The 15,220-nt window shown below is 37.5% G+C and overlaps 1 protein-coding gene across 12 annotated transcripts in view; it reads right to left on the bottom strand.

Moving 5' to 3' along the window:
• The window catches only part of SYNJ1 (synaptojanin 1), a 90,418-nt gene that overhangs the window by 38,016 nt on the left and 37,182 nt on the right, over window positions 1-15,220 (bottom strand). For 7 of the 12 annotated variants that reach the window (XM_053220618.1, XM_053220623.1, XM_053220621.1 and 4 more), the window contains exons 8-14: window positions 14,575-14,671; window positions 13,280-13,449; window positions 12,168-12,249; window positions 9,475-9,627; window positions 6,799-6,964; window positions 4,281-4,304; window positions 1,412-1,603 (exon numbers count right to left, since the gene is read on the bottom strand). In XM_053220618.1, the coding sequence (XP_053076593.1) occupies window positions 1,412-1,603; window positions 4,281-4,304; window positions 6,799-6,964; window positions 9,475-9,627; window positions 12,168-12,249; window positions 13,280-13,449; window positions 14,575-14,671 (884 nt within the window). The remainder of the gene's footprint in view (window positions 1-1,411; window positions 1,604-4,280; window positions 4,305-6,798; window positions 6,965-9,474; window positions 9,628-12,167; window positions 12,250-13,279; window positions 13,450-14,574; window positions 14,672-15,220) is intronic. The other 5 variants (XM_027041707.2, XM_053220619.1, XM_053220629.1 and 2 more) reach the window with 2 other exon arrangements.

Below are 15,220 nucleotides of genomic sequence, written 5' to 3'. Positions count from 1 at the left end.
CCCCTCTGTTCCAGCCATTAGCTCTCTCCTAATAGACAAGGACGAAAAGAGAACAGAAGCTACTTGAGACAAGCGGCCCAGGGGGACTTGGGTGGCCAAGGACTCGGAAAGGAGAAGTAGCTAGAAAGGGCCTATAAATAGTATTAGACTGAGAAAAATAACAAAAATATTTATGGACTGCTATTACATGCAAGGATTATACATGCATCAACTCGTTTACCACGCACTTTAGAAGACAGATTATTTTTACCCTTTAGTACAGACAAGACACTGAGGCTTTGGAGAACCTAAGCAACTTGCCCAAATTCCCAGACAAGCCACAGTGTGACCCAGTGATGCTGGACCCAAACTGCCTGAGTTCAAATCCTGACTTGCCATTACCAACCAGGCTGCGTGAGCCTGGGCAGGTTGCCTCCCTTACTGTGACTCAGTTTCCTCATCTGTGGAATTGGAATAATAATAGTGTCTGTGCAGTAGGTCTGTTACAGGAAATAAATGAATAGATGTACTTAGGAACTGTAGTGTTAGCTGCTACTCTAATATTATCACTACTACAACAACAACTATAATTTCAAGGTAGGTTCAATGTAAGTGAAAAAGATCATTTCAATAAAAGTCTGGGGAAAACCTTAGAGTCTGAGATGTGACTGATTAGAGATAACTAAAAAAAGAAAATCTGCATCTCACATTTTTTCCTATGCACTTTTTTTTTTAAGTTTATTTATTTTTGAGAGCGAGAGAGAAGACAGCACTGACTGGGGAGAGCTCAACGTGGGCTCACAAACCATGAGATCATGACCCGGGCTGAAATCAAGAGTCAAGATGCTTAACTGACTGGGTCACCCAGGTACCCCTGCACTTCGCTTTTATTCATGATACATGCTAGATGTGTACTATTTTAGAAAGGAATTCAAAGTGACTTTAAAACAAAGAAGAAGGCCCCACGTTCATAATCCTAATTAAAATCTTAAAAGCATCATCAGCTCAGTGCTTGGTCCGGGCTGTTAAGAGCTTGGTGGCCGAATGACGACCAAGGTTTTATAAGGAAAAATCCGTACCGCTAAATTATCAAGTGCCAACACGTGTTACAACAAGTTTTGAAAGATTTTTCTTAATCTACCCTGAATATTTCTTACCTGCTTAGTTAAACAGCGAACTAGATTTGAAAAATGGAACATACTAGGTTTAAAAAATTATCACTCACAAAATAAGCTTGCTGTGTGTCAGTTTAAAAGAATAAAAACAGAACTAGTTTTTCTTCCTTGTGTAGTTACCTTTAAAGGTCTGGCCTTCATACTTATAAAGCCAAGTTTCCTTTTGAGAGTAAGGCATATTATGAAGTGTTACATTTGTTTGATAGATTAGTAAGTCACAGGATTTATTAGGTGAGTCCCTGTTACAAAAAGCAAACCTTGAAACTCCTGGATGCCAGCTAACTTGGGCGCGTCAAGAAGCCAGTCGGTGAGCGTCTGATTCTTAAAAGCTATGCTGCGAAACTGCTTCCCACCATTCACGTTCCAGGTTCCAACACATACCCGAATTTTCTTGGGCTTTGAATACTTGTAGAAATTCTCACACATGCTCTTTAGTACTTTGGAAGATGCTAATCAAAAACAAAACACCACAGAGTTTTAGCTGCGGGAAACCACTTTTAGAAATCGATTTTTATACCTCAGAAACGAAGCAGGGCAAGTACAATTGGCAGCAGCAGCATAAACAAGCATAAGATACATGCACAGTGCATGCATAAGATACATGCACTTGATACAATAGCCGAAGTAAAAATTATTGCGGCAACATAAAGCATGCAGAACAGCTCTTTTTCCATGAAGGGGTACATCATCTTATAATGTACAAAACTAGAGATTATACATTTTTAGGGACATAGCAATTGACTTTCGTATAACTTTAGTTTGAAGGCTGGTGAAAATATAAATCTTATTTCCAAACAAAAAGATTTAAGAACATTTACATTTAAGCTTCTAACTACTGACAGGTGGTTTGAGAAGGAATGGCTCCCGGACAAAAATACTAATTATGGACGATAACGAGATGTTGGAGAGTGAAGTCACTATGAGATCCCTCCCAACTCACGCAGACAGAGGCTGCGCAACAATGTCCTGCAATGTCCGCAACAATGGCCTGCAAGGCCTGACACAATCCACATTGCCATTCTGCCCTCATCTGCTGCCTCTTCCCTGTTCACTCGCCACTCAGCTGCTGACTCCCTGCTGTCTCCCTAAGATGCCATCCTGCTCCCACAAGGCCTCTGCACAGACCGTTTCCAAAGCCCGAGACCTTCTTCCCTCACCTCCTCCCAGTGAGGCTTTTCCTGACCATCTTACTAGAATTTGCATTGTCCCTAACCTTCCATATCCTTTCCTCGTTTTATTTTTCTCTATAGCATTTGTCACCATTTACAAACTCTGTGTTTATTTACTTATCCCGTAACTGTCTGTCTCCCCTCTCAAGAACGGAAGCTCCTGAGGACAGAAATGGTGGTCTCTTTTGCTTACTACATTATCTCCAGTGACTAGAACAGTGTCTGGGACACAGTAGGTGCTCGACACATCACTGTTAAATGAATGCTCAATACATTTGGACCCTCAGTCTCTTACATGCATACTTTTTGACCACCATCTAGCTTCCTTCTCAATCACACTTCTCTTTGGTTAAATTTTTGGCACTTAACGTGGCTAGAACCTTAATAGGACCTCAATCTAAAAACCGAATAAACACTTACTTGGCAACTAACTGGCAAGAGGAAAAGGAAATCACAATGATTCTCACCTTTTAATACACGATTTGATTATTATTTATTGTTTTAGGGTACCAAGATACACAAGAGAATTAGAGTAAAAAGGCAGATTATGGTATCACAAGGAAAACAGTGTGACCCGTGAATCTCCTGAGGGAACTGCTGATGTGGATAAGGTCATGCCTGCTGCTCCCAGGAGCAGACACGCAGACTTGTAGCCCTCTTCCTATTTGATGTGACTACTCGTATAAGGTGTCAGGTGGTAATGAAAGCACATGGTTTGTTCTGGTCTGTTGGTGCGGTTAACTGGAAGCTGGCGGTACCTAACGCATCATTCTCCATGACGTGGTCTTTGTAAGTGAAATCACTGCCACTGTTCCTACTATGAAAACAGCCTCTGTGATCCACTCTATATCAAAATACAAGTTCTATCGTGATTTAACAGCCTAAAATACTCAGCAAGACAAGTAATGAATTGTGTGAAAACATGCGGCCATGTTGTGTGAATTAAGTCAGATCAGTTTATAAATGGAATAAAAAGTTGTAAAAATTTTCTAGCTTATTCTTAACTGGTTGGCACCTCAATGTGCAGAAATGAGCCCGTGTTCAAACAGATGTCCATTCCCAAATGCCATATCGTTTCAGAAAATGGATTTCATTACATAACTCAAAATACATCCAAGTACCCTCCTCTTCCAAACTTTTCACAAAAATAACCAATAGTTTCTCAAAACGTTCAGAACAGTAACTAAGCAAAACAAATCTTAAGATACCAAATCTTCAGTGAAAGGAAGAAAAGATGTCTTTTTCCGATAAATTTCTGGCAAGAAATTTTGCCGTTTGGCCGTTTTTGTTCCTTTTGCCACATGTCCATGTTTAAGGACAAGTTCATAAACCTTGTCCAGAAAATGAAGGCATAGGATTCTTACGAATAGGAAAGGCAAGAAAAATAACGATCTTTAGGTCCGAATCACTTACTCTAACTTTGTTACCAATTTTGACGCTTTTTAAAAGAGTTCAGATCACATTTTAGTGCATGTCTTACAGTTACAGAAAATATTTCATCTACAGTATGAAAAAATAAGGCATTGTTTTTCAAATACTATGTGTGAGAAACACTGCTGATAGATATCACAGGTAGTACTCTGAAATTAATCCAAAATAGTCACAGTGGGGTTTTTACCATTAGCCTAGTAAAAGTAAGGTATAATACTAACAATGTGTGTTCATTGAAATATAAAGGTGAAATTAAAACTGGATGAGCTATATTTAATTAGAATTAAGCATTTACTAGAAGAAGACAGGCAGCATTATGTATTTTCTCCTAAACGAAGTACTTTGTTTTCTCAAACTTAAACATTTTTTTCTCAGATTCAAACAAGGTATTAATTTATCCTATTAGAAACTGAGGGCAAAATAAGAGAAAGTTTCCATTTATACGGCTTTGCCGATTTACAATATCAACTTCAGAAAAATAAAGACAAATTTGCTTTTATTTACAGATTGGTTTTCTATACTGTACCTGACTGTAATGTCTGTTCAGAAACTATGGATGCATCAAGAAGAAAACAAAGAATCATTAGTAAAACAACAAGTTACAATTAAAATCTAGAGTGTTATGACAATACATCCTAAGATGGCCTCGCTTTTTTCTTTTACATCAATTTGATTATTTTTTCTGAGGGCTATAAGACACCAGAGGTTAAAAATAAGTGACAATACTTGATGCAAACCCTCTGCATCTATGAAAAATCCTACAGTGACTCAGTGATGTCCAGAGTGTCACAATCAGGAGGTCCTTGGCCTGTTTTTCAAGCTGCTCCTGTGTGTGTGTGTGTGTGTGTGTGTGTGTGTGTGTGTGTGCACCCACATACGTGTGAGAGAGAATATGGATCTAGAAACCCAAGGGGTTAGAGGGTATTGAACACATGAGGACCCTAGTATATATCTTCTAGTATTCTTTCTGGGACTCGGCTGATTAAGTACAATCAGTTCAGTTGTAACAAAACATACACATTCCACAAAAATCACCATGCAGTGCAAAACCGTACAGATTCCCATAGCCACAGAGCTTATGGGGAAAATGGGGTTAGGGGACAACACTCCCAAATTTTAGCAGTGACACTCCAAAACAGATGGGACCCTAGTAAAAACAGTAGTACGGTTTCAGATGTTAAATGGCTTGAGGTGTCTGAATACTCCTTAAATATGGCACTTCGTCATGAAAAAGACCTGAAGTTTGCTTGTAGAAGTGGGCATGAGGAGAATGGCAGCTGACAAGTAAGCCGACCCTTTGAACACACGGGTTTGAACTGCACAGGCCCACCTATATGTGAATTCCTTTTTGGAAAATACAGTACTCCAAACATATTTTCTCTTCCTTAACACTTTACTTGACTGTAGGATTACAGTACATAATACACATAACATACAAATTATGTGTTAATCAACTGTTTATGTAAGTCTTCTGGTCTACAGGTTATTGGTAGGTGAGTTTTTGAGGAATTAGAAGCTATACATGGATTTTTTGACTGTGGGGGGGGGGGGGGTGAGTGTCCCTGCCCCTGTGTTGTTCCAGGGTCAACTGTAGTTGTGAATGATGGAAGAAGGGTCTTCTGGAATTGGGATGGAAATTTGTAACACCAGGTGTGAACGGTTATGTCTCATAACACATCTGGTGAATGGAAGCAGAGAAAGGTCTGAAGTGTATGCACATGTGTGTGCGTGTTTTGTGTATTTCTACCCGTCTCAGTTCTGCCGGGTGAGACCATGCATAAAGGAATGCAGAAGTGGCATTATGCTCAAAATGTTCCCTAACAGAGCGTCCACGGTGGAACAAATTCCCATTCTCAGAACAAGCATTAGAGCAGAACTGACTGTACTTTTTTTTAGGCGCTTTTGACACACAGTAACATGTGCAGGCAACTAAAAAAAACTGATAATCAGGTTTGGGAATTCTTAAGCTCCTTGCTTCTCCTTTTCTTTCCTTCAGTTGCTTACTTTCAACTGTTGCTTAGCAATGCCTCCATATCAAAGAAGGCATAGGTGGAAGGAAGTGGCAAGATGCAAATCAGCCAAGTCTCTAGTGCTGGGAGCCAGGAAGAAAGCCTGAAGTTAAAAGTGGTAGCTAAGATCAGACTTTGTTTTTTTAGAGCTCTAGTAGGCCTCAGTCCCCGGGGCCTAGATCCCAAAGGAGCCAACTGTACCCAACTACCCACAGCACCATGCACAATTCTGAAAGAATCCACGATAACCTAGTTGACCAAGTAATTATCCAAGAATACATTATTTGATGAGGAACAATTTCTCTTAACACGCACAGGGAAACTGTAAGGTTTGGTTGGGGATAACAGAAGTAAAAATGTTCAGAGTGCTAAAAAAAAAAAGTGAAGACAGAAAAAATACGGAATTAAGGAAGTCAATTCATTAAGTTCTACAGTGCATGTTGAGTTTTCCCATGATGATGCTAAATACGCACACACTGACAGGAGCTCAACTTCTTTGGATTTTAATAAAAGACTCAGTGAAAGTTAAAAAGCCACCTTGAAAGCCATATATTTATGTCTCATATTAAATAGTGTCTAAAAATAAGCAATATTCTAAATTATTATCTAATATGATTTAATGCTCATTCAAACAATAGCAAGGTAAGGGAAGACCAAGTTATAGAAATTTGGGGTTGGCAATTAGCAAAATCACTAATATAGGCACTGTTTTTCTGAATAAAGCAACTGTTGTCTACATAACTAGGTAGTGAATGCTCTATTCAAAGCACTAGCTGAATATTCTATGAAATCCTGCCTTGCATGGGCCTCATTTTACAGCTTAGTAATACCACTGATGATAAAAACATTTCCAAAGAGATGAACTTCCTTTAGAGAATGCAATTTTTAAAAATTACATCGATGGAAATTCCTCCACAAACTGTTTTAATCAACTTGATCTCAAAAATGTTTATGTAAATAAATTTACAGTTACTCCTTGGACTATTAGAAGGGATATAAATAACATAAAGTAATCAAAATACAAAGTACGCATACCGCGCAAACTTCCGGTAGTTAAAAGTGCTCGAGCTTTGTCAGCTAAGTCACTATTTAGAGTATTTCCCAGTAGTAAAACATCTATGGCCTCTTGCTTGGAGCTGTCAAAGAAGTTATTCTGAATCGTTCTAGTAACAGAACGAGCACCATCTTTTAACTTTCCAGCCTGTTGGGGAAGAAAAGAGCATGGATTTTTGTTCCAAATATTGTTGATTTTATTCAGTAGGCATTTTGAAAGTTTAAATCAGTTTTATCTGACCTCACTGCAATAAAAAGGACCTAATCATTCTACTTTGAGTATCAAATCATCATATCAAAATGGCTCAAGATGCCTTTGCTTCTTTTCCTTCTGGATAACAGTTCTGCACAAAAACGTGGAAAAAGCTCAGTACCACAAACGCATTCACTAATGACATCAAGAGCAGTAAATGTCTAACGTTGCTTACTAGAAGGGAAATGAAGTGACATGTACTTACTTAAAACAAGGAAATTACTTCCTACATTGTAACCTATAGCACTAAGGATGGGACTGGGGGTGGGGGGGCCGTAGGGGAGATCAAGGAGGATGCGGTCCACTCACATGCTCTTAGAAAAACTTCCAAGTACTTCGACAGTAGAAAAATAACGTGTAGAAAAATAAGACTGGAATCGCTCCTCAATAACTTATACTAGTAGTTAAAACTAAAACTGAACCTAAGAATGAAGGGTTGGCCTAAAAAGAAATTTATAATTATAGTTCATAAATAAATACTAAATGTGAACTACAGTTCGTCTATCTTAGCTCATTTTATTGCCGATGTAAATACAAATCATAAAAATAATAAACTCAGGCCAATTCCTCCAGTGAGTTGATTATAACTTCCTTTTTAGTATCGCTGACACACAACGTTACGTTAGTTTGTGTCGCACACCACAGTGATTAGATAACTCTATAAATTGAGCTGTGCTCACCACCAGTGTAGCTAACCATCTGTCACCATGCAACACTACACTACTGCAATACCATTGACTATATTCCCTATGCTGTGCCTTTCATTCCTGTGACGTATTCCCATAACTGGAAGCCTGCATTTCCTGATCGTAACTTTTAATGAACATATAGTTTACTTAGACGTGTTAGTTACCATGAAGATTTCTTTTGATCTTACAGATTTGGATGACTGTTGAAAAAACAAAACAAAACACCAAACTCTGGCCTTTAAAAAAACCCCTTTCATTTGCAATATGTAATTTTCATCCCTTACAGAAGTGACAGTAATTTGAAAATTAAAATGTTATTTTCTTCCATGTGATGACATATACAAATGACAGTATTTGAAAAGACACTCACCATTCACATTATCAGGCAATTAACCAAAAGGAACCCAGAGAAAGGAAAAGAAAGAGCAGTTCAGATGTTAGATTTTAGTTCAGTTCAGACTAGTATATTTAATACATGAGAATTCGCATCTATTAGTTAGAGACACAAGACCACTGAAAATATACATAACCTCTGTATACATACTGTCTTGGCTGCTGCAGAAACAAAAAGAGCATTAAAGAATATTTTAAGCAGCTCTTGTAGAGAATCGAGTTTTAACAGTAAGAATTATATTCTCTTTTTTAAAGGAGTACTAAAGGAGGTTTAACAATTTCAGGTTTTCAAAAAGAGGGACCATTTAAGAAGTAAATATTTGTCAATGTCAACAAAATCATTTGTGACAGGTAAGGCCAATAACTGAACAGAGACAGACATGCCATTTTAGGAGACGCAGAAGAGGAGGAAGGTTTGGAAAAAAAGACTTAGAGATGATGAGTGGTCTTCAAAGAATTTCAGCTGCTGTACTGTAGGGGTGGCAGAATTATAAAAATGGCAAATGCCCTTATTTTCTATTCCTGAGGTAATCTGAAGAATTGTAGAGACTTAAAATGTTAATAAAATCCAACTGAAAACAGGAGCCTTAAAAAGTCACTATTTAAGTATATAAAATAATGAAAAGTATCTCGAGTGTGTTTCCAAAGTCTCTTAATAAGTGCCAAACACTAGAGTAGGAAGCAGATATGCCAGATATTAAAAAGCAATGAGGAGGCACAGAATTATGAGGAAGCCCATCTCTCACACTTCTGTACATTGTGACAGCCTCCTTTTCAAGGTAAGATAAGTACAAGAATAAAAACTCAATAATCAAGCCCTAAAGGTACTGGGCTCATAGTAAGTGTGGCATAAATCATCCACCGATTTATTCATCCCACCAGTATTTGTCACAATCCTATTAAATGGTAGGCACTATATCAAGTGCTGGGAACACAAAGCCAAATGACAGAGGACCCCTCATTAGGAGGACTAGGACTTTTAAAAATTTTATAATCAAAACAAACAACATAAAAAGTGAAACAGATACGTAAGGAGAAATCATGAAACAAAATGTAAGCAATACATATGTAGGCCTGACGGATTATCACCAAATGACTATGTCATACGTAAGACCCCTCAAGCTGAGGGACATTACTCTCTTCTACCCAATCATTAGTATCCACTACAGAAGGAAGTATTAAAGAGGACACGGAAGGATAATAAAACAGAACTGGAAGCAGATACCTAAAAGCCCAACTGTTAATTTAAAAAGAGACCATTTAAAAGTGTCATTGAAAGGAAAATGAGGCTCTTTCGTCATGTCAGGAGAAACCTAGCTCTACCTTCGCCTTTCCTTCGAGGGCTCCAGTGCCCGCGTATATCTTACTGATCGAATCACCATTCACGGACCACATTGACCGGAAAACTTCCAGAAAGCGAGTCACCAGCTGAGGCTTTTCGGCTAAGCCAAGAGCTTCCAATTGTTTAGCTAGCATCTAAAACAGCAAAAGAGAAACTTCTGTAAGTATATTAAAACATTAACTGTGATGAGACTTTTCAAGAACGACAAGGCTCAAACCAAAGTTTGCATTTTATAGGGCCATGTGGGACTGGATTTTGAAAACCTACCAATTTACGAGACTGACTGTGTTCTGTCCCACCATTTCAGTTTGTCATTGAATCTTACAAGTGTCTTAATATTCCCTTGTAGTAATTAACAACTTCTTTCTGGTTAAATGATGAAATTAACCTCATTAAAATGTCTCTGTAAATGTCTCTGTAAATGCCTCTGTAAAATGTCTTTATAAAATGCCACACTTATTATGAGCCCAGTACCTTTAGGGCTTGATTATGGAGTTTTTATTCCTGTACTTATCTTACCTTGAAAAGGAGGCTGTCACAATGTACAGAAGTGTGAGAGATGGACTGATTGTTCACTTTTATTCAACAGCATGCAATAAAGCACAGGAAAAAAAAATCTGGCTAGGTTATTTAAATATAGAGGGAATTAATTTAATTTTTTGATTGGGTTCTACACATGTGGGTAATTAAAATCAAGAGATTATGAGAAAAGTAGAGTTGCTCTTGAACTGTCACAAAAACAAATAAATTAGTCCTGTTTCTGAATAAAGTCATGGCAGTCTTTCATGTATAAAATCTATATTGGTAATGTATATTACAATGTATATTGTATATACCTTGTTGTACAATGTATATTACAATATTACAATATACAATGTATATTGCAAGAATGCAAGGTCTTCAGGCTGCCCCAATTCCTTCATGGGTAACAATAAATGTCTCTGGAAGAGTCACTGGTTTTTACTCTGAATGAACTTTGGCTTTGAAATTTGGCAGTCAGAGCAAGGTATAGTCCTTACGCAGTCTATTTGTCTTATGTGGAAGCCAGTCATATTCTATGCCTTGCATTTTTACTTAATTCCTTGCCATTTGTGTTTTATCTGCAAGTATTATGATTATCCATATTTAGAGAGGGATCAAAAACTAAAATAATATAAAAAACACTAAACTAGGTTCATTTGATTACCTGGAGATTTGCACCAGAGGTGCTCTTGGCTTGCATGAAGAATAAACCAAAATTAGCCCCTAGGACTTATTTTATCATTTATAGCTCCCTCTTTTCAAGGAATTTGGCAAAACTAGTCTTCGCCCTGGTTTGGCTTTGCCTACTTTAGCAGTACATTTTGTAAACAGTCAACCAATTGCTACATATGAGGGAGCTCTCTCACACCTAACTACCAACAGTGGATAGCTGGCTAAGTCAGATTCTGAGAACTAACACTTGTTATACTTCGAGTAAAGACTTTCAAACATTTCCATAAGTTCACTCTCAGAATCTAAAGAAACATATTCAGCCACTTAAAAACACAACTCAAAACAAACCCAAGCCATGCGATTAATGTCAAGTGACCAACTGTCTGCTTTCACTTTTCTTGTCTCTGTCATATTTTCTACATAAATTATAATCATAAGTCTCAATGACAGAATTTTAAAGAGGCAAAACGGTAGAACCTATTTAGCTACATGAACAGAACTGTAGCTACACTTCTGTAGCAGAGAATTCTACACACTACCCTTTCATTTTTGAGACAGAAAGAACCCCAGCTGCAGAGTAGCTAATGAGCCAATGTCCTGGCCAAATTTAAGATCATTCACCGGAGGAAATAAGAACGTGTTGTTTCCTACTCCTGTTTTTATAGTATTTGAGAACTATGCTAAGTTCCTATGACACCAAATGAAGACCCACCACAGCCTAATGACCCCGCTCCTGCATAACAGGAAAGACCTAGAAAGCTCAGCATTGCTGCTTTGTCTTACAGGGAGACTATGTCTATATTAGACTGAATTTATGGATAGATGGCAAAGAAAAACACTTTTAAACAAAGACTTCGTTAGAGAAGCTGAATCTCATGCACTCTCACTCCCACTAATAACCATCCATCCTGTTTGCAGCTACTGATTTGAAAACACTGTAGAAACTGCATCGGGTTACCGACGGTCAAAAATCTAATCCCACAGAATGTGAAAACAGATCCTCACCAATTGTGAAGAAATTACACGAAGAATAAAGGCCGATATAAATTATGTGTGTGTGTGTGTGTGTGTGTGTGTGTATGTATGTATACAATTTTTAAATTGTACTAAGGCAGACAATAAGCAATATATATATAATTTTTTTCCTTTCCAAAAGGCAAAAGAAGCAATTGTTGGAAGAGTATACATAGCAGTTTTTCAACAGAAAGCTAAGGAACAATACAGGGAAACATCAGCTACCTGAAAAGAGTGTTTGGAACAGGTAAAGGAAATATTTAAATGAAAAGGAATTGGGGGGGGGGGGGGAGTTAAAAACATACGAGAAGTAAAAAAATGCCTTTAATGAAGCATAATCTCATTTTATGAAAAGTAACTAATGAGAAACATAACTATTACAAAAGCACTGAATGAGGCATTTGATGCAAGTCACATACATACATTACAACTTATTATTATTATTATTATTATTATTGTTATTTACCTCTAAGCCAAGGAATGCCTGCACACTATTTGTTCTATCCAGACAATCCAAGCAGTTTGTTCGAACTGTGCCACTCTGGCATCTGCAACAAATTCAGTAAAGTGTAACAGCTAGTTTGAAACAAAAATAATAAAGCTAAAACAAAATAAGGAAAATTAAGGTGATCACCAAAATACGGCATCCACTTTCTACCCATTTTTATTACTACAATTTTCAAACATCCAAAAAAGATGAAAGAATTTTACAGCAAACATCCACATACCCACCATCTAGATTCTACAACTGTTAAACATATACTCTTTATCACCATCTATTTATCCATGCCCACTTATTTCTAATTAGGCCCGTAGTCAGGAGCTAAACATACATTCAGATTTATAACCGCAGGGCTCTGTGCACATAAAAGATGATCAAATATATATGGAAGAAATTTTAAAAACCTAAGATCTGTTAGCTCCACCAACCTACACAGATTCTATGGCATTGATACTAAATTTCGCACAAAGTCGAAAACTAAAAATCGGAGCTTTGTTCACTAAAGTTTACTTCATCCTATACTCTGAACTTCATTTTTTCAATACTTCCTTTCCTCCTCTACTTCATTATCAAAAGCTGAAGACTGAAATTGTACTAAAGCAGACAATAAGCAATGTCTTTTACTTCTATTTGCATATAATAGTCCTTACTGAGGTCAAGGCATAGTAAAATATTAGTTCTAAGAGAGAGGCAGAATAGTCTCCTAGATAACAGCATGAGAGCTGGAGCCAGGTAAATCCTCGCTCTAACACTTTTTAGCTATGCAATCTGGGGCAAATTAGAGCCTATGCCTCAATCTCCCCAAACGAAAATGGGGATAATAGAACTTCTTCCTACGACTGCTGTTACAGATACATGTACAGACTGAGTGTACTGCCTGGCTCATTAGATATGCCCAATATTACCTATTCAGTTCTAAAGAAAGAAAAACAAGCCTAAAATCAAGTATAATAAAGATATTTTACTTAATTATAAACTTTGATATAAAAAAAAGTAATTCAAGAGTTCTGCGTTACGAATAATTTTTAAAATATAGCAAAGTTCCAACTCAAAGAAAAGAGAAACAGCAGTCAAACCTTTGAACTTCACTTCCATTGAAATAAAAAAATCCATAATCTACAAACTTTTGGACTTGAGGTTTAAGAACACTATGTAATTTTTCTGCCTTTCCTCCTTTAACCATTTGATGATAGTCAAAATTCACCATCTGGATGTCAGCAGCATGTTCAGAAGCTTTCAAATGACTCTGAAAGTAAAAAGGCAAATACTCATCTAAATGTTAACTAAATATGATCTTATCAAGTAATGTTAGAATGGAACCTTGCATTTTAAATTTAAACCTCAGCATGGTCCCGTGAAATCTCACTGATCTCACACAAAGCTCTGGTTGACACTGGCAGTAAAATGGAAAATTACTTGATGGTATCCAATAACATCTTTTTCGTGAAACCTCGCATACTGTCCCAGAGAGATCAGGTGACATAATTAACATCAGAGAACTTAAATAATGTTCTCATCTGGTTCAGAAAATTAAAATTATTTCTAACCACCAATGCTTCATTTTTTACACATTTAATAACTGTACCTGTTATAGAATCTCAAAATAAAGTAACTGATTTAAGACAGAACCTATTAAGAACCAAAAAATTCACGTTTTTATACTCACACTGAAATGTTTTAAAAGTCATTCTCTAAAGCATAATCTGTTTATTAACAATATTTATTTCACAAGCATCACACAAAACAGTCAAACAAGTTACTTTCTGGACTTCATTAGACTGAACTTCAGAAAATGTTCTCTGTTTTGTTTAATTTAGGCTTATCATCTTATGGAACATCATCATTGCTATTAATTCATTGTTGCTTTAATAATAAGCATTGATGAAGAATACTTTTTCTTTAGAAGTTGGGCATATATCATTTGGGTTCGTCTTTACTCGCAGTTCTCGAGTTTTCTCTCATCGGTACAAGAAGGGATGGTCTTACGTGCAGTATTCACCGTATCATAGGTTTCAAGCCATGACTATGGTTTCTAGGAAACAGGCAGAGGCAATGCGTGGATGGAGAAGGAAACCGTCCGGTGTCTTTTTACCAGTGACAGATGAACACTTTTCAGAGGGGAAGACATTCTTCTGCTTTTCCACAAGATAAATAAGTAACATTTCAGAAAACAGAGTCAACTGCTTTGGAAGTTTTCCCTAATCCTAATGTCAGCAACATTACACAAAACTGTTTCTTCGTAGCCCAAAGAGTTAATGGTTCCAACAGGTACCCAACCTTTTCCTAGGAAGTAAGTTCATTATTGCGCTACATAATTTTTTACTATCATTCTAGGTGTCCACGGAACAGAAGAAAAGTTGATCATGCCTACCTGGAAAGCCTTACTTAGCATATGTTCACCTTCCTTAGATCCAAGCAAATTTACTATTATTTGTTTACCATATAAGCTTTTAAGCGTTCTAAAATGCCTGTTAAAGAAAAGAAAGAAAGAAGTATGTGTCAAGTGGTGGTCGGAATTTTTCCCCCAACAAACAGAAATCCATTAAACAGAACCTACAGGGCAGTATTCTACACCTCTACAACTGGCAACACTGGATAGATTCATTCCACACATCCGTTCCTCTCAAAACTCTGAATTTATGAAGCTTCAGGTAAGGCCCTTTCCTCGCTGACTCCTCAAAGCTGAGACTTCCGTCTGTGCTGGGGCTGCCGGACCCGCCCAGCCCCCTCTCCCCTCTGGGAGGCTGGTGCCAGACAAGAGCGGAGAACGCAGGCCACCCAGCTTGGGAGGGCAGCTAGGGCAGAGGGCTGCTCCTCATGTGAGGACAAAGCATGCTCCGTGGGCATTAGAGAGACCTCCCTAACCATTCTAGTCTTAAGAAAAATAGGCCCCAAATAGGTGTTTTTTGTTTGTTTCTTTCTCTCTCCAGCTTCTAACCATTCCAGGGGTTACAGAGCAATGCGTTCCTAAGGAAATGTAACATGAGCCACAGATATAATTTTAAATTTTCTAGAAG

Source organism: Acinonyx jubatus, chromosome C2 (assembly GCF_027475565.1).
Source record: "Acinonyx jubatus isolate Ajub_Pintada_27869175 chromosome C2, VMU_Ajub_asm_v1.0, whole genome shotgun sequence".
NCBI classification, from domain to species: Eukaryota; Metazoa; Chordata; class Mammalia; order Carnivora; family Felidae; genus Acinonyx; species Acinonyx jubatus.
The sequence above is the reverse complement of the archived record's forward strand: the minus strand, read 5'-3'. Positions and strand labels throughout refer to the sequence as shown.